The sequence below is a fragment of the Nycticebus coucang genome, chromosome 3, assembly GCF_027406575.1.
Source record: "Nycticebus coucang isolate mNycCou1 chromosome 3, mNycCou1.pri, whole genome shotgun sequence".
Taxonomy (NCBI): Eukaryota; Metazoa; Chordata; class Mammalia; order Primates; family Lorisidae; genus Nycticebus; species Nycticebus coucang.
In genome coordinates this window covers 96,286,693-96,310,875 of record NC_069782.1, presented here as the reverse complement: position 1 = coordinate 96,310,875, position 24,183 = coordinate 96,286,693, and the positions used below count along the sequence as shown (strand labels likewise).

At 49.1% G+C, this 24,183-nt stretch overlaps 1 protein-coding gene across 1 annotated transcript in view; it reads left to right on the top strand.

Annotated features, from left to right (window-relative positions):
• The window catches only part of SLC29A3 (solute carrier family 29 member 3), a 39,558-nt gene extending 16,832 nt beyond the window's left edge, over nt 1–22,726 (top strand). Inside the window, exons 3-6 of the mRNA XM_053584150.1 lie at nt 2,531–2,613; nt 9,306–9,532; nt 13,587–13,749; nt 20,659–22,726. Of these exons, the coding sequence (XP_053440125.1) occupies nt 2,531–2,613; nt 9,306–9,532; nt 13,587–13,749; nt 20,659–21,313 (1,128 nt within the window). The 3' untranslated portion in view covers nt 21,314–22,726. The remainder of the gene's footprint in view (nt 1–2,530; nt 2,614–9,305; nt 9,533–13,586; nt 13,750–20,658) is intronic.
• The last annotated feature ends 1,457 nt before the right edge of the window (nt 22,727–24,183 follow it).

Below are 24,183 nucleotides of genomic sequence, written 5' to 3'. Positions count from 1 at the left end.
AAAGAGAGAGTCCTGAGAAAGGAGAAAGACAGAGTCACACTCCCCCGTTGCCTTTCCTTTGTTTGCGTGGTTGGAAGCAGCCGCAGGTCCTGCCCACATGCAGGACCCTCAATGGCGCAGAGCAAGAGTACAGGGGGCAGCGATCCTGGGGCACTTCAGCATCTACCCTACCATGCCTCACTTTTCTAGAACTTCCTCACAGCAAAAGCAGCAAATAATTGAATAAAAATTACCACATATTTGTATCAGTACTTAACAGTTTTTTCTTTTTAATTTCATGGGATGTGCTAAAGCAACCCCTGTCATAACTTGCTCTGTGTTGGTGGAAGGATGGCCCAGCCTCACGTCCATTCTTCCCACCAAGTTTTCTTTATAAGGCAGAGAAACAGGCCCAGTCAACAGTTTCCACCTCCGAGAGGGACTCGGAGTCTTTTCCAGTTGTCAATATCAAGAAGCTTCTCAACATTAAAACACATTTTTCTGCTTAAATATCAACAAACCAGAACATCCAGTTACTTAGAAAATCTTCACTCTTAAAGCATTCAAAGAACCTGAGTCTGCTCTAAGAAACAAAAACTGAGATTCTGCTTCCCTCATGACAGCCAGGCACAGATTGAGCAGCCATGAATGAAGGTGTCCTGCCGCGGGCAGTCTTGGCCAGTCCCCATCTGCAGCCTGCTCTTCCTAAGGAACTTTCTCCTTTGCTCTCACCCAGCCTCACAGAGGCCCAACCACTGTGTCAAGATGTAATTGACTGATGCCCCAGACCAGTCCAGGCTCTGCTGAGCCCATCAGGGCAGGAACAATGAGGTGCACCTCAAAGGCGGAAGGCTATTTCTAAGGCTCATGGTTGATGGATCACACTAGCTGTGATTATCATTTTAATTGCAAGGCCACTCTGGCCTTATATTCTGGGTGTGGATTTCAAAAGCCACAAAATACTCTCCAGGCTTAAAAGGGGACCACGGTCTGTGCTTCAGACTAAAAGGATCCCATTGTGACATCTTTCTTTCTTGGTCTCCAGGTTGCAATCACATTCTCCCAGAAAGGAGAAGTCTGACCCCCTCTTTCAAAGTCAGACCCACATCCCATCTTCTATGGGACTTTCCCCAAACCCATACTCATTCCCATTCCCCCAAGCACCTGACCTCCCCATCCCCACCCCACACCAACCTGGAACTCCCATGCTTCCGTTCTGGGATCTGGCAAACAACACCACCACAAGATTCTCACATGTCTTCTTGTGGTGTTTTGAGCTGTTAGAAGATCTTCACGCTCTATCTTACACTCCTCATGGGGCACACCATGTTCTAGTGAGCAAGAGCCACACTACACTTGGCCAGTTCTTTGGACATTGGCAAGTTCTTTGCATTCATTTTTTTTTTTTTTAAGGCAAAAGTTTTTTAAACAAAGTTTATTGCAGAAGAGAAAGATAGATTTACAGAGTTAAGAAACCTTATAAAGCAAGATACAGTCTCTGAGTCTCTGTAGACAATGACCAGGCCTCCATTGCCACAGGAAGTAGATAAAGAGGCAACACTCATTCTTTGTCCTTGACGCGTTTGTACGCAAAATATTTTCTCAGCTAACTGTCTTACTTTTTATTTGTTTTTTAGGGTTAAACAATATAATTTACATAAAGTCCTTGTATTTGCTACCCAGTAAATGCTGGGTACGTGTGTCAGCTTAAACCCATGATTACCAACCTGGGGCTTTGTGGTCTACAAAGACCAAAGCCAAGACAGATACAACAGCTCCTTCCAGCATTGTGTTGTATTTACTTTTTAAAGACGGGCATGTTAAGGGATACCACACACAGCCCAGTCTATCCTTGGGAGTGGACATTCTCTGAGTTTTGGCATATGTAACTGCTTTCACCATGAGTTCCAGAGCGTTATAACGAGGAAATTCTTTATCTTTCTGTGGCCTCGTGTATGTTCTAACGTGTTCTTGAGCCTCTGCTAGGAAAATGCCCTTTTTCTCCATTCTGGCCAGTCCAGGAGCTGCTTCCCAAAATGGCTTTGACCTTCCATAGCAGCTCTGTGGGAGAGCAAATCCAGAGTCAGAACAAAGTTTCCTTTTATGGGGCAGGGCCTGGGGTATTTCTGAGAGGTTTTACTTGGTTGCAAGAACAACATGAGAAAATGGTTGGGTCATAAAAAGACCCATGTGGATAATCCTGAACTTGGGCAATGGGCCAAGAAGGCTGGTTGGGCAGAGCTTTCCTTCTTAGGCATATGCTAGGTCCTGTCCCCTCGCCTCAGTCTGTGGTGGGAGCATGAGCTGCAAGGCAGTGGGGCTCGCTGCAGACAGGGACAAAGCCCTTCCTTATGTCACAGCAGTTAGTACAGCTGACATCAACAGCTGTTTGTTGAGCAACTGAGTGAGTGGTCTTACTTTGGAGATGGGATGGGACCGTGTCATCTTGTGGTGGGCTTACCCCACTGAGAGGAGCCCTGTCCCTGCTCTGGGGTGGGCTTTTGCCTCCATCCCGAATGACATCAGCAGCCTCTTGCTTGTGTGCTTCCAGAACTACTTTGAGAGCTACCTCGTCATCGCCTCCTCCGTGCCTTCCTTGCCGTGCCTCCTGGCCAACTTCCTGCTTGTCAACAGGTAGGCCGCCCTCCAGTAAGGCCCCACCCTCCCCTCCTGCCTCCAAGTGCCCCTCTCGTCCACATCTGCTTTCTCTCTGCCTACTCTAATGGTGGTCACCAAAGTAGAAGCCAGGCAGCTCAGATTCATCCATGAAGATTGAGAGAGCAGATGCCCACTGGGGAGCTGGATTCTTACTTTCCAGTGGCCATTGGGACACTGCTGTGACATCATGGCAGCAGCCAGTGGGAGGTGTGTGGGCATCCAGACGTCTTCCTCCTTTCTCTTCTCAGGAAAGCCTATCTCAGTGGCTGCAAGCAGGTGGCTCAGAATAGTGGCCTGATGGTTCAGTGCTAAGCTGGTAACACCAGCTGGTGTGTCAGCCACTCACAGAATAGGCCAAGGAGGAGTTTCTGACATTGTATTGGTCAGGGCTAGGAGAGGCTCCATCTGGATGCACCATGGAAGGAGTTATTTAGGAGACAGCCAGGCAAATTAGCATGCCCCATGGCTGTTGCTGGCCATTCTCAGCTGGAGTTGACATGGATAGCAATCCTAACTGCTTTGCCCATATTTTCCCTATGCTGTTGCTAAGTGATAATGGTAGTGGTTACTTATGGTCCAGAAACCTGGCTTCCCTGGGCATGGCCTACTGAAACCTTAGCTCACTGATAGTAAATCTATTTTTCTCAGCTCTTTTGCAGTCATCTGTAGTGACTGCTGGATCATTGGTTGAACAGGATTCTAAAACAGGTCTAGCTTCAGGGAATATACCGTGGCTGACTGAACACCAGATCAGTCTTTCTAAACATATTATGCTATGGGGCTATTTCATTATCTGTTGCTCAATCATATGATCCCAAAGCATACTGGCTTAAAACAATAGTCATAATTGGTATTTCTCATGTTCTGGGGGTTATCCAGACTCAGCTGACACATATGGCTTACTATCTCTCCTACGGTTGAAGTCATACTCGTATTCATTCATTCTCTCTCTCTCCTTTCCTCCCTCCTACTCTCCTTGTAGTCTATCCCTGTAGGCCTCAGGGTCATGGGACTGCTTACATTGTGGCTGAAGAGAAAATGTCCCAAGAGAGCAAGGAGAAGCTACCCTTAACCATACTTCACTGGGCAAGGCAGTTACAAAGTCTGCTTTTTCAAGAGGACATAGACTCTACCTCCTGATGGAAGGAGTGGCAAAGGATTTGCACCTATCTTAAAGCCCAAGTGCAGTCTGGAAGAGTGAGGAGATCAGTGCTTAGATGGGCCTGAGGACCTCACAGCCCTTCTTGCAAGCCAGCTGGCCTTCCCCAGCACACAGGGCTATCACACAGTCCCAGAGGCTGGGAGGCAGCCTGCAGAGACTTACCCAGGACAATGGAAGAATGGCAATAGGAGCCATGCCAGTGTTCCCTTGGCACTACCAACTCCTGGAGAGCAGAGTGGGGGTCCTGGCAGCACCCTGCAAGAGGAGAGGGTCTGAGGAAGGCAAGGGCAGGCCAGAGGACGGTGAGGAAGAGAGGGACGACAGCCATGTTGATTGGGAACCCTCAGCCTCTCTAATGATCCTCTGTACATTCATTGAGCCAGTCCCCAAGACAGGGGTGTTTGTCAAGCCCAGATATCCCAGACTTGCATAAATGAGAACTCCTCCTACCCTCTTCCAGATCCAGAATTACCTTCCCAACTATACTGTGGTGGGTGTAATACAATCCCTTGGTTACCCTTTGGCATGGCCCTAAGGACATAAGCAGCACCCCAGGAGGGAGGCAGTGACACTGCCCCATTTTCCAAGTGGAGATCAAAACCATAGGGACCTTAGGGCCACCACAGCTTGCTGCGTAGCTGGCAGTCTCTTTCTGTGTGGTTTAGGGGTCCAGCAGGCCAGAAGCTTGCCTGGGACAGTGGGTCTGCAGCAGCAGCGGCCTCAGGGCACTGGGGATCTGGCAACAATAGTCAGCACTTCTGAGCATTCTTATCTGCAGATGCAGTTTCTCCTTTAACCCTTGCAGCAGCCTGAGAGCAGGAAACTGTTGTGACCTTGCTTTGAGGAGGGAAAGCAGGCTCACGGAGCTGACCTGCTAGGGCCACATAGCCATGAAGTAGAGTCAGGATTCGATTCAAACAGGAGACTTCTCATCCTGGATCTGTGGTTGGGACCTCTGGGCCACATGCCACCTAGTTCCCCAGCTTTCCACTGACCCACCCGGTAGCAGAGCCTTCTGTTAATCTATGGAGAGTCCCATTTCAGGGCTATAGGCTTCAGAGAAGGTAGGGGGTGGTCCAGCAGGGCTGGTCTGTCTCCAGCCGGGTGGGAGCTCTAGGCCATCCCCCTCCTGAGATGGGCAGTTATGGGAAGTTCTCTAGAGGGGTGCCTGGCCTGCCCTTGCCTCTCCTGGGCTCTAGGGGAGGGGCGGGGGCGGTGTGGGGAAATGCTCCCAGGCCTCCATCTGGATCCAAGCTATGGGAAGATGGTTTGAGGCTAAGCTGTTTTTTATTTAATGCGCGAGATTGAAGCATCTTCTTTTCTCCCCTCCTGGAGAACCCTGGCTTTCTTTGACTGGCTCATCCATAATCGCCAAGTGTTTTATTATGTTAAATCTGCAGCATCATAAATACTTATGAGGAAGATTTACATTTTGGAGACTTATGAAGAAACCAGTCCCCTGGGGTCCTGCATCCTCATAATGAAGGGAGCAGTCCCTCCCTCTAAGGATCTTCCCAGCAGTGTGACCTGCCCCAGACTCCAGCCTGGAGCTATCGTTTTGGCCATGCCTTTCTAAAGTAGAACTCCAGACACCAGGGCAACACTTGTCTAAGACTCTCCTAAAACCCCAAGAGCCCCAGCATCCCCTGGGCCACTCTCCCTGCCCAGATGCAGATGCCCCACCAGCACATGTGGGGTGGGCTTGCAGCTGCCATGTTTCCTGAAGCTGGAGGAACATTGGAGCCCACAGATCGAGGCTCTGGTTGAGAGTGGTTTATGCAGCAGGTAATTAGCCAGCAAGAATGAGGCCTGCACAGGTGAGGGGCCTGGTAGGGGCATGGCCCTCAGAACACATGTGCCACCTGCCTGAGTGTTTCCTTCTTCCTGCCCTGAGCGAGCCTGAGCGAGAAGTCCCCCAGCTCTTTGCAAGGCAACCTCCCTGTAGTGACAGCACAAGGGAAGGCTCTCAAGATGGACACTGTTCCTGCTAGACTTTGTCCTCCCTGTGTCTATGAGGAAGCTGGCAGATGTCACCATCGGCCCTCCCCGCCATCTCGAGCAGCGGGGCAGGAAGCAGGCAGCAGCCCCTGCACTGCTGATCCCCTCACTTAACACTTTGTACACCCAGCCAGTAGTTACCAGGTGCCTGCCAGGCCCTGTGCCAGTGCTGGGGGAGAACAGGCAGGGCCCTGCCCTCGCAGCCAGCACTCTTCATATTGACAGCCTGCGCTTTGCCTCCTTCTTGTCCCAAGGAACTAGTTAAAACTTTTGTACATTTGTCCCCAACCTCTTTGTCCACTTAAATGTCTTCAGATTTAGAATAATTGTCTGAGACCTTAATATTATCTGGTCTAGCCTCTTCTTTTTAGAGATGAGAAGACAGAGGCTCAGAGAGGTTGGATATCTGCCTGGGGTCACACAGCAAAATGATGACAAAGCTGGGCTGACTCAAGCTGTCTGCCTTTTCTAGCTCCAGCTGCTAAGGAAAAGTTGGGGGGCCTTGTGTGACAGAGTTGAATGTGTATGATCAAACATCAGGGTCTTGACTGGCAGCCTCCAGGGACCCTAATGTGCTCTATAGCAGATGTTATAGGTCCCCAAGGGTCCCTGGAGTCACCTGGCTGCCTACTAGCCCTTGCATACCTGGGGAAGATGTGTCTTAGTATGGGGTTCCCCAGAAGCAGATCCTGAAACAAGGATTCAAATGCAAGTAGTTTATTCTGGAGGTGAAGGGAGGGGAGTACAGAAGGCACACAGGGAAGAAAAGGCAGCCAACACAGATGCTCTCTGGAGCCAGCCCCAGCCCCTGGTCACAGAGGGTGACCAGGACCTAATCCTGCTGGGGAACTCGGGAGCCAGTGTGGGAAAACATGGCCAAGGGGAGCTGGGGTACTTCCCCACCCACGACCCTAGTCATGGGTTGGAGGCTGCTCTTAAAAGATGTTACTTACCAGTCTGCTTCATGGCCCAGTGTGTCCTGAAGTGGTAAGCAAAGAGGGGGGACATGTGGGCAGCATCGCCTTAGTCTCTGACCATGTCATTCCCCAGCCTGAAATCCTAATGTACCTCTGTGCTAGTGGGTACTCTTGGTAGCAAACAATTGAGGCCCCCAAAAGTATTTTCTCATTCTTTAACTGAAAAGTAAAGGCCCATCTGCCTTCAGACATTATTGGGTCTAGGGGGTCACCTCTTGCCTGTCCCTAGGCTCCATGTGTCTGCACTTGGCTTTACTCTCTACATGGCTCCACCATTCACAGCTGGCACTGTGGCAGCTAGCAGCTACAGACACAGTCACAGAGAGAGTTTGTCTCCACCAGCTTCCATGTAGCAGGCCCAGGGGCTGCACTGGCCCTGGTCACATGCTGATCCCTACCTCAATCCCAACAGCCTAGAGCACAGAAAACTCTCATCTAGCATCAGCCCAGGCCATGTCATGTGCCCTTGTTCGTGTGTGGCCAGTCACTCATGTGGGATGGAGGAAGGAGTGTTCTCCCACCGGCAGGGGTGCTGGCAGGCAAAGGACTTCTCCGCCCCGCCCCGCTGGAAAGACACGTGATTCGTCTCCAGCCTCATTTCAGCCCCCTGAACATGGCTCACTCTCTCCAAAGATATGTACAAGCACATCGGATGTGCCTCCCTGCCATCCTTACGGTCCAGCTCAGGGAGAAGACTGCCTCCAGATAGCCTTCCAGGATGCCCTGTCTGTGCTCCATGAGCCCTGTGGCCTCCCAGTGGAGTGCTGAGCACAGTGGAATGAAATACGTGTTGCAGGCAGCACCCATAGCTCAGTGGGTAGGGCGCCAGCCACATACACCCAGGCTGGCGGATTTGAACCTGGCCTGGGCCAGTTAAACAACAATGACAACGGCAGCAGCAACAACAACAACAACAAAAATAGCCAGGCGTTGTGGCGGACACCTGTAGTCCCAGCTAGTTGGGAGGCTGAGGCAAGAGAATCACTTAAGCCCAAGAGTTTGAGGTTGCTGTGAGCTGTGACGCCACAGCACTCTACCGAGGGCAATGTAGTAAGACTTTGTCTCAAAAAAAAGAAAAAAGAAATACCTGTTGCTGCCCTGTCCTGCGTCCCAGCATCAAACACAGTGCTCTCCACCCAGGAGTTGCCCCCGCATGTTTGTAGAACACACACGCCATGTTAACAGACTGCTGCAACCTTGAACTGAACTGTCCCTTCTACTCCTTGGGCTTCCCCCTGCCCTTTACAAAGCCCTGGCAGCACCTGCTCAGCCCTCAGTCCCAGAACCAGAAGGAAACTCAAATTAGCCTGGGGCCTCAAAAGCACTTTGAAAAAAATCCTTTCCTGCTTCTCATGCTCATCATTTCACACCTATTTGTGTACATATATATTTTTCTACCTTTCAAGTTTTTCTTTTCTTAATCAAAAAAGAAAGTATGTATATGGAATCTGGCTTTTTCCCAGCCCCCACCCACTGGTTAGCAGGAAAATTAACTAAACATCCAATCCAGTTTAAAGCTTAGTCTAATCTGATGATTTAAACAGCCCCTTGAGATGATATTCTCACTCCCTAGAATAAAAATGCGCAGCTTCTCAGCCAGCCTCCTTCCCTGCTTTTCTCCCCAGGCTGGTGGGAGCTGGGACAAGTGTTTGGCTTATATGCAGGCATGGTATTGTGGGTGTGGGGAAGGGTCCCTAGCCTTGGGCCACACTAACTTGGCTCAGCTGCTGCCTATGACAACTGAGACCATCATAGGCCACCTGTTCTGTGCCACTCACATTTTCTTTATTCTGAGGAGGCATAGAGTATCATTCTGAGACATGAGACTAGAGCCAGAGCTGAGTCACCTTGAGCAAGTTTCTTAACCACCCTGACTCAGATTCCTTATCTGTACTAGGTATACTGGGATAAGTAAGATATCTACCTTACAGAAGCAGTGCAAGGATTAGACGCATCAGCATATAGAGAACACTTAGCAGAGGGCCTGGCACAAGTTAAGTACTATGTGAGTGTTTGCTATGATGAGGATGCTCTTCTTCTCCATCCCCCAGGCCCTCTGCTAAGTGGGGAAGGAAGCCCAGAGGGTAGTAGCTCTGTTTAAACACTAGACAAAGCCAGTGGAAGCTCAACCCAGTGAGTGGCAGGAGAAGCAGGGGCTTCCCTCAGAAGTCCTGGTATCCTGTCCTTGAACCTCAGAGCAAGGTGGAAAGCAGCAGCATCCACTGAGTGCTAGCTCTCTGCCCCCCATACCACTCACCTCCCCGGAGCCCCACCCCACACACAATGGATTGACTCCCTTCCCTGTTGTAAAGGTGCTAAAGTTAAAACCACAGTGATATAGTCACTTCCCCAAGGCTGCAGAGCTAGTGAGCCAGGAAGGCAGGATTCAAATGCAGGCCTCCCAGCTGCTGAGCTCTCCTGCTTCCCTTCTCCTGTTCTCTATACGCTGATGCGTCTAATCCCTTCACCAGCCTGGCCCTGCATGGGGGGCCCAAGGGAGTGTCTAACTACTTCTGGCATCCTCACCCCAGGGTTTCAGTCCATGTCCGCATCCTGGCCTCTCTGACCATCATCCTGGCCATCTTCATGGTGATGATCGTGCTGGTGAAGGTGGACACCTCCTCCTGGACCTGTGGCTTCTTCGTGGTCACCATTGTCTGCATGGTGATCCTCAGCAGTGCCTCTACCGTCCTCAACAGCAGCATCTACGGCATGTCGGGCTCCTTCCCTATGAGGAATTCCCAGGCACTGCTATCAGGTGAGAGCCGGGGCCTTCCACTGGGAGTCATGCAGAGGAGCCAGAGATGAGCATGTGGAGGTCCCTCCAGAAGAGATGACGTGTGTGCTGGGTGGGTTTCAGCCATCTGTCCTTGTGTGACAAGCCACTCCAAAACTTGGTGGCTGAGAACAGCAGTCATCATATTACTCACAGATGTGCAACTTGGACAGGCGTTGGAGGGGACAGTTCTCTGTTCCACATGGTAGAGCCGGGGCAGCTCAACTGGGGCTGGAGGTCTACTTTCAAGATGGTGTGCTGGAAGCTCAGCTAGGGCTGGGCTGGGGCCCGGGGCTTCTGTTCCTCCCCCATGGACCGCACCATGGCAGCCTGGGCTACCTCGTGATGTGGTATCTGGCTTATAAGAGCAAGCATCTCGAGAGGTCCAAGCAGAAGCTTTATTTCTGACTTAGCGACAAAAGCCACGTGGGGTCACTTCCACCACGGCTATAAGTTCACCCAGAGGCAGATGGACACATCTCAGTGGAAGAGTCTGACAGTTGTGCGGTAAGAAGAGCGGGCAGGAGGGGAGTAGTGACAGCCGTGTTTGGAACACACAGTCTGCCACAGAGTGCAGTTCCGGAGACCAGCCGCCCTTCACTCCCCTTGTCCCCTTCTCCTTTTCTATTTTTCCTGTCCCTTACCTTTTGTCTCCTTCTTCTCCCCCCTCCCTCCCTCCTTCTGTCTTTTCTTCCTGATTTTATAGCGGACCTGTTCCAGAGATTCAAAGATGAACAAGACTCTATTTTCTTGGAGCCGATAGCCTAGTGAATGGACTCTTCGATCTCCCAAACTTTGACACCGCTTGGGTGTGCTGGGTATGACCTGGGCCAGTCCCCATATCTGACGTTTTGATGCTGGTGTGATGAGTCTGTCGTGGGGAGACCTTGGCAGTTTTGTCTTCTGAGCCAGAGAAGCACGTGACTCTCACCCCGACAGCACTGCAGGGCAAGAAGGAGCTATTCAGTAGGTGAGCACAGGTGCTCTGCCAGGAGAGCACACCCCTGACAGCAGACGGGACACTCACCTGCTCTTCTCCATGTCCCTGTTGTGGGCCCTAAACATTTGCCCACTGGGAGGAATTTCACAAAGAACCTATGCTGTGTCCATTAGCTAATAACTCCAAGTAGCATGTGGCCGGGATGACAAATACCCTGGCAAGGGTGTATCCCTTCCCCACTCCGAGCCAGTGCCGGATATCACTAACAGATCTTCCACTTTCCTCCTAAGCCTCTAAATCCTTCTCAGCACAGCACTTGAGGCAGTCGCTCAACGGATCAGAGTGTAGATGTGAGCTTCAATCTGTTTTGCCATTTTTGATATAGAATTAGGCTTCTGGCTCTATCCTAGGAAGCCATTGGGCCTAAAATAAAACGATAAAGGACTCATGGCTAACTTTCCTGAGTATAGTCAACATGCTCGTAGCAATGCTTCCAGAAGGGCCTCCGGCCATCAGATTTAATCCTCTGTCACCCCTGGCCTTAGGAAGAGGTTCTGATTCAAGTACTCCTTTCCCTTCAAGTACTAAAGGAGGGGTTTTAGTACAATTTCAGCCTTACTAGCTACCTCTCCGGAAGCTAGTGACCAGATACGCCATTTATGTTGGCAAGAGGCTCCCAGGTGCATCTGGCTACCTGTGGATCTTCTAGAGAAGAGGAGTCTCCTGTGAATTTTTTAGAAAGTCCATTTTTGAAAAGGCAGGGAAATGTACTTACATTCCAATATTAATGACCTTGGGCCTAAGCCATTGTCACCTTCATGGGAAGAACCCCGCATGGGTGCCCAGTGCTACCTTGCCAACCTGCTTGTGTTTTGTCCAGAGGAGCCCATCTGTGAATCTTGTGTCTTTTGGCATCAGAGGAACAATTCATTTATTTGATACTGCTGTTTTTTTTTTTAAACCCTCATTTGCATGTATTTCCATAACTGATGAGATAAAATGAGGGAGTCATGACAGATGAGCTCCTGGAGGCCTGGCTTTCCTTGATGATAATATTGTAAATTCTCTACAAGTTGGTGGGGGAGAGAGGAAATCAATAGGCAGGGACCGTTAAGATCCTCCCCTCAGGGCAGCTAGGGAAAGTCTTACTGAGTTTAACCCCACTTCTTACAAAACATCCAGGTGGGGATTATAGCTTCTCAGAAGTGGGCACCCTCTTGGCAAAGGGTTTACCTGGTTGTTGCTGCTTTGATGTGGGAAGGACGGAAATAGCCATATACCTAGGTGGGAATCAGAATGGATTTGTTTGGTATTTGGTACTTCTCTACACCAGGCATTCTTCTGAGTGCTTTACATGTAATAATCCTTTAAATCTTCATAACAGCCCAAAGAGGCAGGGTTATTAACATCCTCATCATATAGATGAGAAAATGGAGGCACAGAGAAGTTAATGGACTTGCCAAAAGTCACACAACTAGATGTGGTCAGACTGGGATTGCTCTCAGGTGGACATTCTGATTCTAGACTTCTTAAACGCTACGCTAATTTTTATGCTTTTGCCCACCCTTTAGCCCCACCCAGGCGAACAGAACTTGTGTTGGGCAGGTTGGGGGAAGGATTGTCCATCAGGACCAAGGGCTGTTCCCTGCAGAGCCACAGAGATGTCAGGCAGAGCATGGGAATGTCATGCAGTGGTGGGGCACCATAGTGGACAGGTCCTGAACTGTCCTCCTCCCACTCTGAGAGCCAGCGTCCTATTTTGCTGTTGCAGTCAGTCTTCGCTGGCCTCTTTGGAAATCCATATTCCAACGCTGAAGTGGGCAAATTCATCCAGCCGGTCAGTCCTGCATATCTACCAGGTCCTTCCTGTATTGATGAGGATGGTCCTGGCCTTGTAGCTGTGATTTTTCTACTCATCATCCCCTTTTCTACCTCACTGTGGCTTCACGTGATGGATGGGACAAGCCCCATTTCCCAGGCAGATAAACACAGGCAGAGAAGAGTGAATGATCTGGTCACACTTACACCAGCACTCCTGAGCCACTGCCCTCCGTTAGGCAGCTGTGAAAGGTGTGGTGGCCACACGGGGTAATGTGTGTCAAAGCCCTTGCCAAGAACAGCCCACGTGGTAGGGTGGTTGCATGCTTGTGTGTGAGTGTGTGTGGGTGTGTGGTTGTGTATGTGTGAGGGCTGTGTGTGTGCACTGTTCACGTGTATAGTGCCACGGCTGCCTTGAAGTACAGGACAAGTTCCATGAGCTCCTGGATGGGCAGTGCAGTGGGAATTTGTAGCCAGTGAAGGCTTCCCCAGAAAGGAGTGCTTCAGAGCCAGTGAGTGAACATTTGCTAGAGCATTCCCTGAGCTGCTTTTTCATTGGTTGGTGGGTGCTTTGGACCAACTTCAGTGAAGAGGAAATCCAAAGCTGTTTGACATTTCCCGCCCCTCAATCTAAAGTTTCAGATCCCCCTAGAAGGGCAACAAAGGTCAATGGTTGGCTGGGTGCCGTGGCTCACACTTATAATCCTAGCACTTTGGGGGACTGAAGCAGGAGGATCACTTAAGGTCAAAAGTTTGAGGCCAGCCTGAGCAAGAGCTAGACCACATCTCTACAAAAATTAGAAAATCAGCTAGGCATAGTGGCTCACTCCTGTAATCCCAGCTACTCCAGAGGCTGAGGCAGGAGGCTCACTGGACCCAGGAGTTTGAGACTGCAGTGAACTTTGATGATGCCACTGCATTCTAGCCCAGGTGACAGAAAAAGACCCTGCCTCAAAAAAAATATTTTAAAGGTCAAGGGTCAGAGGTATAACTAGCAAGGGAAGCAGACTGGTAGGGACCCCCAGGAGGCAGGGAGTCACCTTAGGCAGCAGCCTCTTAGCAAGTCCGGCAGAGGGAAAGGGAGAACTGCACCCACGGAAACTCCAGACACACCAGGCTGCAGGATGCCTCCACATCTTCAGGACAGCACAGCAACTGTGGCATTTTTCTCATTGGGACTATATTTTGGTCTATTGAACCCAAGCAGAGAGTGACCCCAGGCTGACTGCCTCCCCTCCCGCCCCTCACTGTCTCTACCTTGTCCTGTGCTCTCTGCAGGAGGAGCCATGGGTGGAACCATCAGTGCCGTGGCCTTGCTGGTGGACCTGGCAGCATCCAGTGATGTGAGGGACAGCGCCCTGGCCTTCTTTCTGACCGCTGCCATCTTCCTTTTGCTCTGCATGGGGCTGTTCCTACTGCTGCCCAGGCTGGAGTATGCCAGGTGAGGACCCCCCTCGTGCTGCCCACCTGGCCTTCTCCTGTGTGCAGCCAGAGCTGTGCGGTCCCCTCTCTCACCCTCCTGTCATCTGATGGGGCTCTGCGTTACTGTCCTTGTCTGTGGCCCATCTCCCACTAGAGGATGAGTTCCACGAGTGCAGGACCTTGCGAGGGCTCCGTTCACGGCCCAGAGCTGTGCCTGGCTCATAGCAGGTGCTGGCCAGTGGGCCTGAGGAGCTGGTGCCATGCCATGCCCCCCATGCAGTTGGGGCCTGCAAGTTTTAGGACAGGGGAGGCAGGTGGTAGAAGTGGGGCCTTGAGATAAGTAATGGTTCCCATCCACAGGCCCCCCCACTCCAGCATTCTCTCCTGCTGGCTTGATGTGTCGTGTCCATCCAGTGTCCACACTAGTATTAGTATTTCTATGAACCAGCGTCCAGACGGGTTAAATTACTTGCCTGAGCCAGAATTTAACTGTGACCCCAAACCTGTGCTTTTACCCTCCCACTGCCTGCTGGGGCTTCTTTCCACTCTTCGGGACCTCTCTTCTTACCTTGAGTCTCTCTTTTCTTTCTCTCCCCAGTTCTTTCTTTTCTTTCCCTTTCTTACTGCCTGCTGCTCTTTACAAATACAACCCTTGACTTTGCTCTTTCATTTTTCCCAAAGCATTTTCCTATCCATTACCTTATTTGATGCAGATAAAGCAGACATACTACCCCCATTTTACAGATGAGGAAGCTGAGACCAAGAGAAGGCTCAGTGACTTGCCTGTGGTCCTTCGGTGTGTGAGGCAGCAGAGCTGGGGAGAGGTCTTCCCCCAACCCTGCTCTGTGTTCCTCGGTGGCACCCAGCTAAGCAGCTTGCATATGTGTTTTTTGCTTATTATTTATGACAACTTGTGCGGTTGTTACTGGGTCCTCCCACTTTACAGACAAGAGACCTGTGGCTTAGGGAAGTTCAGGATGTGCCCGATGGCTCAGCGCCTGTAGCTCATCGGCTAGGGTGCCAGCCACATACACCAGAGCTGGTGGGTTCGAATCCAGCCCGGGCCCACCAAACAACAATGATGACTACAACCAAAAAATAGCCGGGTGTTGTGGTGGGCGCCTGTAGTCCCAGCTACTTGGAAGCCTGAGGCAAGAGAATTGCTTGAACCCAGGAGTTGGAGGTTGCTGTGAGCTGTGATGCCATGGCACTCTACCCAGGGTGACAGCTTGAGACTCTATCTCAAAAAAAAAAAAAAAAAGATCTGCCCGAGGTCACTCCCCTGGCGAGTCACAGGCAGGGGTTTGTGCTTGGAGCTGCTGCTTCCTAATGTATCACACTGCTTCCCTGGGTCATGACTGCGAGGCCCCTTTCCACAACGGTCACCCCTTCTACCCCTGTGAGGAGAGTCACCTCACTAATCCCCAGGACCCCACTTCTGCCTGAGTGAGTGAGTTATTTTCCCCATTTGTAGGACTGTTCATTACTTCAGCTGGCCTCAGCAGCTTCAGGAGACTGAGTGTGTCCAGAATATCCCAGGCACGTTCAGACCCCTGAGCCTGCCCAGCCCCTGTCCTGCCCGCTTAGGCTGTCATCAAAAATTGTCTAGGCAAAGGACGTGAAAGATCTCTATAAACTATGAAACTCTAAGAAAAGAAATAGCTGAAGATGTTAACAAATGGAAAAACAGACCATGCTCATGGCTGGGAAAAATCAACATTGTCAAAATGTCTATACTACCCAAAGCAATGTCCAATTTTAATGCAATCCCTATTAAAGCTCCATTGTCATACTTTAAAGATCTCGAAAAAATAATACATCGTTTTATATGGAATCAGAAAAAAGCCTCAAATAGCCAAGACATTACTCAGAAATAAAAACAAAGCAGGAGGAATTAGGCTACCAGACCTCAGACTATACTATAAATCAATAGTGATCAAAACAGCATGGTACTGGCACAAAAACAGAGAGGTAGATGTATGGAACAGAATAGAGAACCAAGAAATGAACCCAGCTACTTACCGTTATTTGATCTTTGACAAGCCAATTAAAAACATTCAATGGGGAAAAGATTCCCTATTTAACAAATGGTGCTTGGTGAACAGGCTGGTGACCTGTAGAAGACTGAAACTCGGCCCACACCTATCACCTTTAACTAAGATAGACTCTTACTGGATTAAAGATTTAAACTTAAGACGTGAAACTATAAAAATACTAGAAGAAAGTGCAGGGAAAACTCTTGAAGGAATCGGCCTGGGTGAATATTTTTTGAGGAGGACCCCCCGGGCAATTGATTCTGCATCAAAAATACACTACTGGGACCTGATGAAACTAAAAAGTTTCTGCACAGCCAAGACCATAGTAAGTAGAGCAAGCAGACAGCCCTCAGAATGGGAGAAGATATTTGTAGGATATGTCTCCGACAAAGGTTTAATAACCAGAATCCACAGTGAATTCAAACGTATTAGCAAGAAAAGAACAAGTGATCCCATCTCAGGCTGGGCAAGGGACTTGAAGAGAATCTTCTCTGAAGAAGACAGGCACGCGGCCTACAGACACATGAAAAAATGCTCATCATCCTTAATCATCAGAGAAATGCAAATCAAAACTACTTTGAGATATCATCTAACTCCAGTAAGATTAGCCCATATCACAAAATCCCAAAACCAGAGATGTTGGCGTGGATCTGCCATTCAATCCTGTAATCCCTCTACTAGGCATATACCCAGAAGACCAAAAATCACACTATAACAAAGATATTTGTACCAGAATGTTTATTGCAGCCCAATTCATAATTGCTAAGTCATGGAAAAAACCCAAGTGCCCATCAACTCATGAATGGATTAACAAATTGTGATATATGTACACCATGGAATATTATGCAGCCATAAAGAAAGATGGAGACTATGCCTCTTTCATGTTTACATGGATGGAGCTGGAAAATATTCTTCTTAGCAAGGTATCCAAAGAATCGAAGAAAAAGTACCTAATGTACTCAGCCCTAATATGAAACTAATTTATAGCTTTCATACGAAGGCTATAACCCAATCTCAGTACAAGACTATGGGGAAGGGGGCAAGGGAGGGAGAGGAAGTGTGAAGGGAGGGTAATTGGTGGGTCCACACCTAGGGTGCATCTTGGAAGGGTGCAGGTGAAGTTTACTAAGTGTAGAGTATAAGGGTTTGAACACAATAATTAAGAAAATGCCATGAAGGCTATGCTAACCAGTTCGGTGAAAATATTTCAGACTGTATATGGAACCAGCACGTTGTACCTCATGATTGCATTATTGTACACAGCTATGATTTAATAAAAAAAAAAATCGTCTAGGTATGGCTCCACATTGCTATCCCTATGATTCGGGGGTCTGGCTGGCTCACTGTGCCCCCAACACCCTGGACACTGCCTGCCACCTTGTTGTTACTTACAAAATTTTTTTTAGCTGGGCATGATGGCAGGTACCTGTAGTCCCAGCTACTCAGGAGGCTGAGGCAGGAGGATCGCTTGAGCCCAGGATTTCAAGGCTACACTGAGCTATTGTATCTGTAAATAGCCAGTGTGCTCCAGCCTGGGCAACATAGTAAGACCCCACCTCCAAGAATAAATAAATAAAATCAAAATTATTTTTGAAGCAATGAATGAGCAGAGAGGCAGGAGGGCCCCCACTCCCTGTGCTGTTTTTCTGTGTCCTGTCCCAGTAGGGTGGCCAATCTTCCCTGTTTACAGAGAACTAAAAGAACTCTTAGGACAGGGACTTTTAGCACTACAACCAGGACGGTAAGTCACCCTAGTTTCCAGTCTTATTTGGGCAAGCCAAAGTCCTTTCTAGCTAAGCATGAGAGACCAAGAACCCCAGGGCTGTGCTGTCCTGTGGAAGCTTCTGTTTCTTTGCTGATTAAAACTTAAGACAAGATTTCTAAGTTTATAGACACTCATCTGAGGATGGAGCTCATAGAGAAAACTGCTCCCAGGGCCACTCAGACTGTACTTGGGAGTATGAGATGAGGCAGTAAGATTTGAAAGAACTTAGGAGGAAAAGCTTCAACAAGAGAAACTTGGTGCAGAGCTTCCTCAGAACAGACTTAAGACAAGGACTTAACTCTGAGAGGGAAGTAAAAATATTCCTTTCCCTAGACAGTAATTGTGAAACCAGACGGGGTTCAAGGCTAAAGTACACCATTCAGCATTGCAAGAGCAATTCTGGGGAGGAACACTCCCACTTGCCTGTTGGCTGTTAGGATGGGAGGGCTGGCAGGAGCCTGGCCGGGTGCGGGCACGGTGGCTCACATCTGTAATCCTAGCACTCTGGGAGGCCAATGTGGGTAGATCACCAGAGCTCAGGAGTTCAAGACCAGCCTGAGAAAGAGTGAGATCCCATCCCTATTAAAAATAGAAAAATTAGCTGGACTTTGTAGAAGGAGCCTGTAGTCCCAGTTACTCAGAGGCTGAGGCAAGAGGATCGCCTGAGACTAGAAGTTTGAGGTTGCTGTGAGCTATGATGCCACAGCACTGTAACCAGGGGCAACAGAGTGAGACTGTATCAAAACAAACAAAAAGTAAAAAACCACCTCATGGGCCTGTAAAATCTTCATTTCACAGAAAAAGAAACTGAAGCTCAGAGAGGTACATACCCAGCCCCAAAGTCACACAGGAAGGCAGAGGCAAGGTTGAAACCAGAATGTAGCTGTCACCGAGCTACTGTTTTCCCCCATACATACACCAAGTTCTTCTGTTTGAGCTGTTAATACAGTGAGCCTGTGTTTCTTGGCTGTCAGATACCTGAAGCCCAGAGAGGTTGAGTAGCCTAGGCAAGTTCACACAGCAAGACAGAGTGACCCATGCTTTCTCACCAGGCAGAGTAGTAGAAGGTGAAAAGATTTATGGTATTTAGTATTGAAGAGTGTGGAAAAGATTTATGATATTCAGTGTGGGGGGATGACACTGTCAGAGGTTATTTACCAGTTTTCAGCATTTAAGAGCTCTTCTGTGCCTGGAGATTTAACAAGAAGCAAGCAAACATGGTTCTTACCCCAGGGAGGCTGTCTTTTCTAAAAGGACACAGTTGACAAACCTGTAAACCAATGCCGTGGTTATAGATTGTAATCAGTCTTTTGAAAGAAACAAGTGCTTTCAGAGCGATTAACAGAGCAGGCTGCTTCATTCAGGTTGTGCAAGTGGTACAGAGCAGAGAGAAATCGGTAGTGCCTATTTGGAGGGAAGCTTATCATTATCTATCAAACTTTTAAAGGTACAAACCTTAGCTCGGCGCCTGTAGCTCAGCAGCTAGGGCGCCAGCCACATACACCAGAGCTGGCGGGTTGGAATCCAGCCCGGGCCTGCCAAACGACAATAACAACTACAACCAAAAAATAGCCAGGCCTTGTGGCAGGTGCCTGTAGTCCCAGCTACTTGGGAGGCTGAGGCAAGAGAATTGCTTAAGCCCATGAATTTGAATTGCTGTGAGCTGTGACACCAAAGCACTCTACCCAGGGCTACAGCTTGAGACTCTATCTCAAAAAATAAATAAATAAAAATAAAGGTGCAAACCTTTTAATCCAGCAATTTCCTCTTCTAGAAATCTGCCCTACCAAAATATTAGCATGAAAGAGTTTATGTATAATAAGGATGTTCATTTGTAATAGCGAAGTCTAATTTGCTACTCATAATAGTGAAATGTTGGAACCAGTCTAAATATCTGTCATTCGGGGAGGGATTTAATTATCTGTGCGTATAGTGAACTGTCACACACAGCACAGCAGAGAGCATAGAGCTGTGTGCTCCTGTGTGAAAGGATGGCCACAGATGTTGTTCTTTAGGCAGTTATATGTACACATTTATGTATAATAGTTATGCATGTTTTAGACAGTTAAGTAAGGCATATATGTGTTATTTATATAAAGTATGTAGACATTATAGTGTTGTAGAAAGTTTTATAATATATAGTTTAATCCTACTTTTGCTTAAGAAATATAACTTTGTGAGTGTGTGGTGTTTGTATGTACATGAAATGATATATACCAGAGTGTTGATTTTTTTTTTTTTTTTTTTTTGAGACAGAGACTCACTTCATCACTCTGGGTAGAGTGCCGTGGCATCATAGCTCACAGAAACCTCAAACTCTTGGTCTCAAGCGCTCCTCTTGCCTCAGACTCCTGAGTAGCTGGGACTATAGGCGCCCACTGCCACGCCTACCTAGATAAAGTTCTGTATATTTACATGCTGTTTTATCCTATCTCCTCACTCCCAAACCTAACAAAAAAAAAAAAAAGTGAGCCATGGCCAGGCACAGTGTGGCTCATGCCTGTAAACCCAGTACTTTAGTGGGCAAAGCAGGAAGATTGCTTAAGCCCAGGAGTTCAAGACCAGCCTGGGCAACATAGCAAGACCTTGTCTCTACAAAAAAACTTAAAATTAGCCAGGCATGGCGGCACATTCCTGTAATCCCACCAGGGAGGCTGAGGTGGGAGGATCAATTGAGCCCAGGAGTTTGAGTCTGCAGTGAGCTATGATGATGCCTGGTTGACAGAGACCCTGTCTAAAAATAACAAAAATAACAACAATAACAAAAAAAAAGCAGGTGAGTCAGGACTAGAGCCCAGACTTACCATGTGGTGGTCATTGCTGGTTTCCTCTGTTCCTGCTCATGGCACAGCCACACACACACCCCCCACACACCCCCAGAATAAGGGACTGGAGTATGTCGTGGCACACAGGCCAAGGATAGTTCAGGCCTTCTTCAGCCACCCACAACAGTGTATAGCATCTCAGGGAATCCAGGACTGATGAGCCATGTGGGGCTTAGGCTTTATTTGCTGGGCTTAAAAGTTCTGTCTTGAGCACCACTCCTGGCTGTGCTGACTCTGCGCTCTCCTGCTCCCTAGAAATCCCAAGCAACTTGCTTCATGGTGACCTTCTCTCGGTCCTACAGGTACTACATGAGACCTGTTTGTCCAGCCCATGGGTTTTCTGGTGAAGAGGAGCTGCCCCAGGACACCCTCGGCTCCCCTTTGGTGGCTCCTGGACCCAGTGAGTCCCACGCACCACCCCTCCGTCCCATCCTGAAGACAACAGCCAACTTGGGCTTCTGCATCCTTTATATCTTCTTCATCAGCAGCCTCATCTACCCAGCCATCTGCACCAACATCGAGTCCCTCCACAAGGGCTCGGGCTCACTGTGGACCACCAAGTTCTTCACGCCCCTCACCACCTTCCTCCTATACAACTTCGCTGACCTGTGTGGCCGGCAGCTCACAGCCTGGATCCAGATGCCAGGGCCCAAGAGCAAGGTGCTCCCGGGGCTCGTGCTGCTGCGGACCTGCCTCGTCCCCCTCTTTGTGCTCTCTAACTACCAGCCCCGGGACCACCTGCAGATAGTGGTCTTCAAGTCCGATGTCTTCCCCATAATCTTCTGCTCCCTGCTGGGACTCAGCAATGGCTACCTCAGCACCTTGGCTCTCATCTATGGGCCGAAGATTGTGCCCAGGGAGCTGGCCGAGGCCACAGGTGTGGTGTTGTCCTTTTACATAAATGTGGGCTTGCTGCTGGGCTCAGCCTGCTCTTCCCTGCTGGGACACCTCATCTAGGAGGGACACTGTGAGGACATCTGTGCTGCCTGATGCTTCAGAGCCCCTGGAAGATGGGAAGGGAGAGCCTGGATGGCTCAGGGGGTGTGGAGGAAGGTGCTAGAGTTCCATTTGGTGCAGAGCAAAGCACCCTCGGGGCCATATCTCTCCCAAGATGCCAGTGATCCTTGTCCATGCCCATCCTGTGCAAGGCAGAGGCATTGCAGACACATTAACAGAGCCGTTTGAAGCCATTCCTGAGACATTTGAAGAAGACACAGCTAGAAAGCAGGGGCTCACCTTCCTAGCTAGTGGTTAACATTCCACTTTCTCTATAGCCCCTCAGAAAGGTTTTGCCAGCGTTTGACTCTGAGTTGGTACAAAGCCAGTGCTCAAACCCGGCTGCAGGCTCTTTGTATTCTTCCAGCGTTACTCCTAGCTGACAGCAAGATGTGAGAGAATTTCAGCCCTCCCTACCCTGAGGGACCCCCCTGGAATGGAGGTCCCCCGGGGATGGCCAGTATTCAGGCCCTCGACTCAAATGTGAGCAAACCCGTACATTCTGTGAGTGAAAGATCACCCACCGACCAGACTGGAAACCCCAGAAAGATGGGCCTTCCATAAACACTTCATTCCAGAGGGCCCCAGAGTGCTAGGGACCCAGCGTGTCAGGCCTGGGTTTTCAAGCAGATCCTTATGGCCTGTAATCTTTGTGTTTACAACATTGAGAAGATGGCTCTTGAACAACATGTCCAAGGCCATTGGTTCAAGGGTATAAATACTTGAGTAGTCAATGTAAGCCTCAGTGGTGCCTATGTTAGTCAGGGTCTTGGCAGGCAACAGCATACTCAAATTGGGTAACTTGAGGATAGTCTAAGAGCAGGTGTAGGAACCTCCAGGGGATATGCATTCCGTCTAAGAACTAGTAATAGGTCATTCTAGCCCAGCCCTGATGTGAAGAGAGGAAGGGCTCCTTCTAGAACCTAGAGCTGTGACCCTGCTTGGGGATGCACACATCCAGCCAGCTATAATTCCCTCCCTTCCTCCTCTGATCAGTGCCCCTGTGGCTTAAGCCATGGGCAGGAGCGGGTAGAGAGTGTATGGGGGCAGCTACCACCTTGGCTTTCATGGGTTTCTTTTTAATAAAACTTCAGTGGCACTCAGAAGCTTCGATCCCCAGAATTAGGTGTTGCTTTGTTCTGGTTTGTTAAGAGTAGGAGCATATTGCAAGTACAAGTTGGATCTATCAGGTGTAGAACACAAATGTCTTAATGCTGTAATTGGGTAAATGAGGTGAAGGCTATGATGATTAGTAGGATGTAAGCACTCCAATGTGTACAAATAATCAACACATTGAATCCCATAATGGCATAAATATTTATGATCTATGGACAAATGACTTAATAAAAAAAAGAAAAGAGTAGTCGTGTATGACGATGTTTCAACGGATGACTCCTGGGTTCTATTGCCCCACCTGGGAGACTGTGATACCCCCTCACCTATGTGATCCCGTGACACAAATAATAATTTACATGTTTTTTTCTGGTGCTTCAAAGGCTCCCACAAGGAGGAGCAGGCTGGCTTGGGAATCAGAGAGAAAGGAAGCAGATCAGACTGGGGGTTCTTTTCTCAAGAGTCTTGGAGAAAGGGCTGGTCACGGTGGCTCACGCTTGTAATCCTAGCACTCTGCCAGGCTGAGGTGGGTAGATCGCTTGAGGTCAGGAGTTTGAGACCAGCCTGAGCCAGAGTGAGAACCCATCTCTAAAAAAATAGCCAGGCGTTGTGGCAGGTGCCTGTAGTCCCAACAACTCAGGAGGCTGAGACAAGAGGATCTCTTGAGCCCAAGAGTTTGAGATTGCTGTGAGCTATCATGCCATGCACTCTATCGAGAGTGACAAAGTGAGACTCCTGTCTCAAAATACATATATATATATATATATATATATTTTTTTTTTTTTTTTCCAAGAGTCTTGCAGAAAGAACAAAGCTTGCCCCCAAGAAGTGGCGACCCTGAGAACTGTAAATCAGCCCTCTCCTTCTCTGCAGGAGTACGCTGATGCTGGCTGGTGGTGGCCCTGGCTCTGGCTCGGTGGAGTCCTGCAGAGGCTGATTAGCTGAGAAACAGTAATACCCCCAGTGGCAGCAGTTTCTGTTCCCCACTGTCTCCGTCTCAGTACACACTCCCTCTCCTTGGCTGGAGAACTGAAGAGAACACTTTTGAAAGGGTTTCCGAGACTTGATACCTACAAAAAAAAAAAAAAAAAAAAAAATCCCCTCCCCCACCTTCACAGAATCCTGATATCTCCCCCTTGGTTCTTTAACCAGCTTTAATCTGTGGATCATTTGGGGGGCCAATCTAGCTGGTGACTCATCTCAACCTCAGGTGTTTGAGAAATGGGCGGCATGCCTGCTTCAAAGTAAGCCAGCAGTGTCTGAGCGTGGAGCTGGGGACCACCCTGGAGCTATCAGGGAAGGAGCAGTGGGGGTCTGTCATGTGCTCTGCTGACTTGGGGTAGCTTTCAGAGAGGAGGAGGCATCCCTGTTAAGAGTGATGATTTGAAGTTAGCCCACCCGTGGTGATGATGCCCATGCTTGATGTGGTGCTGAGTTGAAGAACTAAGGCCCACCAACCTCTCTGGGGGAGGAAAAGCCATTCTTAGTTGGGAGGGGCTGGCTGCTTGGCTTGTCAGGGGGACTCTCCAAGCTTTTGCACACTCTCCTTTGTGGGCAAAATGCTTTCGTGGGTATTTCACAAAGTGTGATTCCCTCCCATCCAGGCAGAGGGGTGGACAGGGGAGTTAAGTCATCCTTGTTCTCCCTCTGCTGTTAGAGCAGCTTGGGGGGTTCAGCTACTCTGGGGCTCAAGTCTCACGTGCCCCCAGTGGACTTGT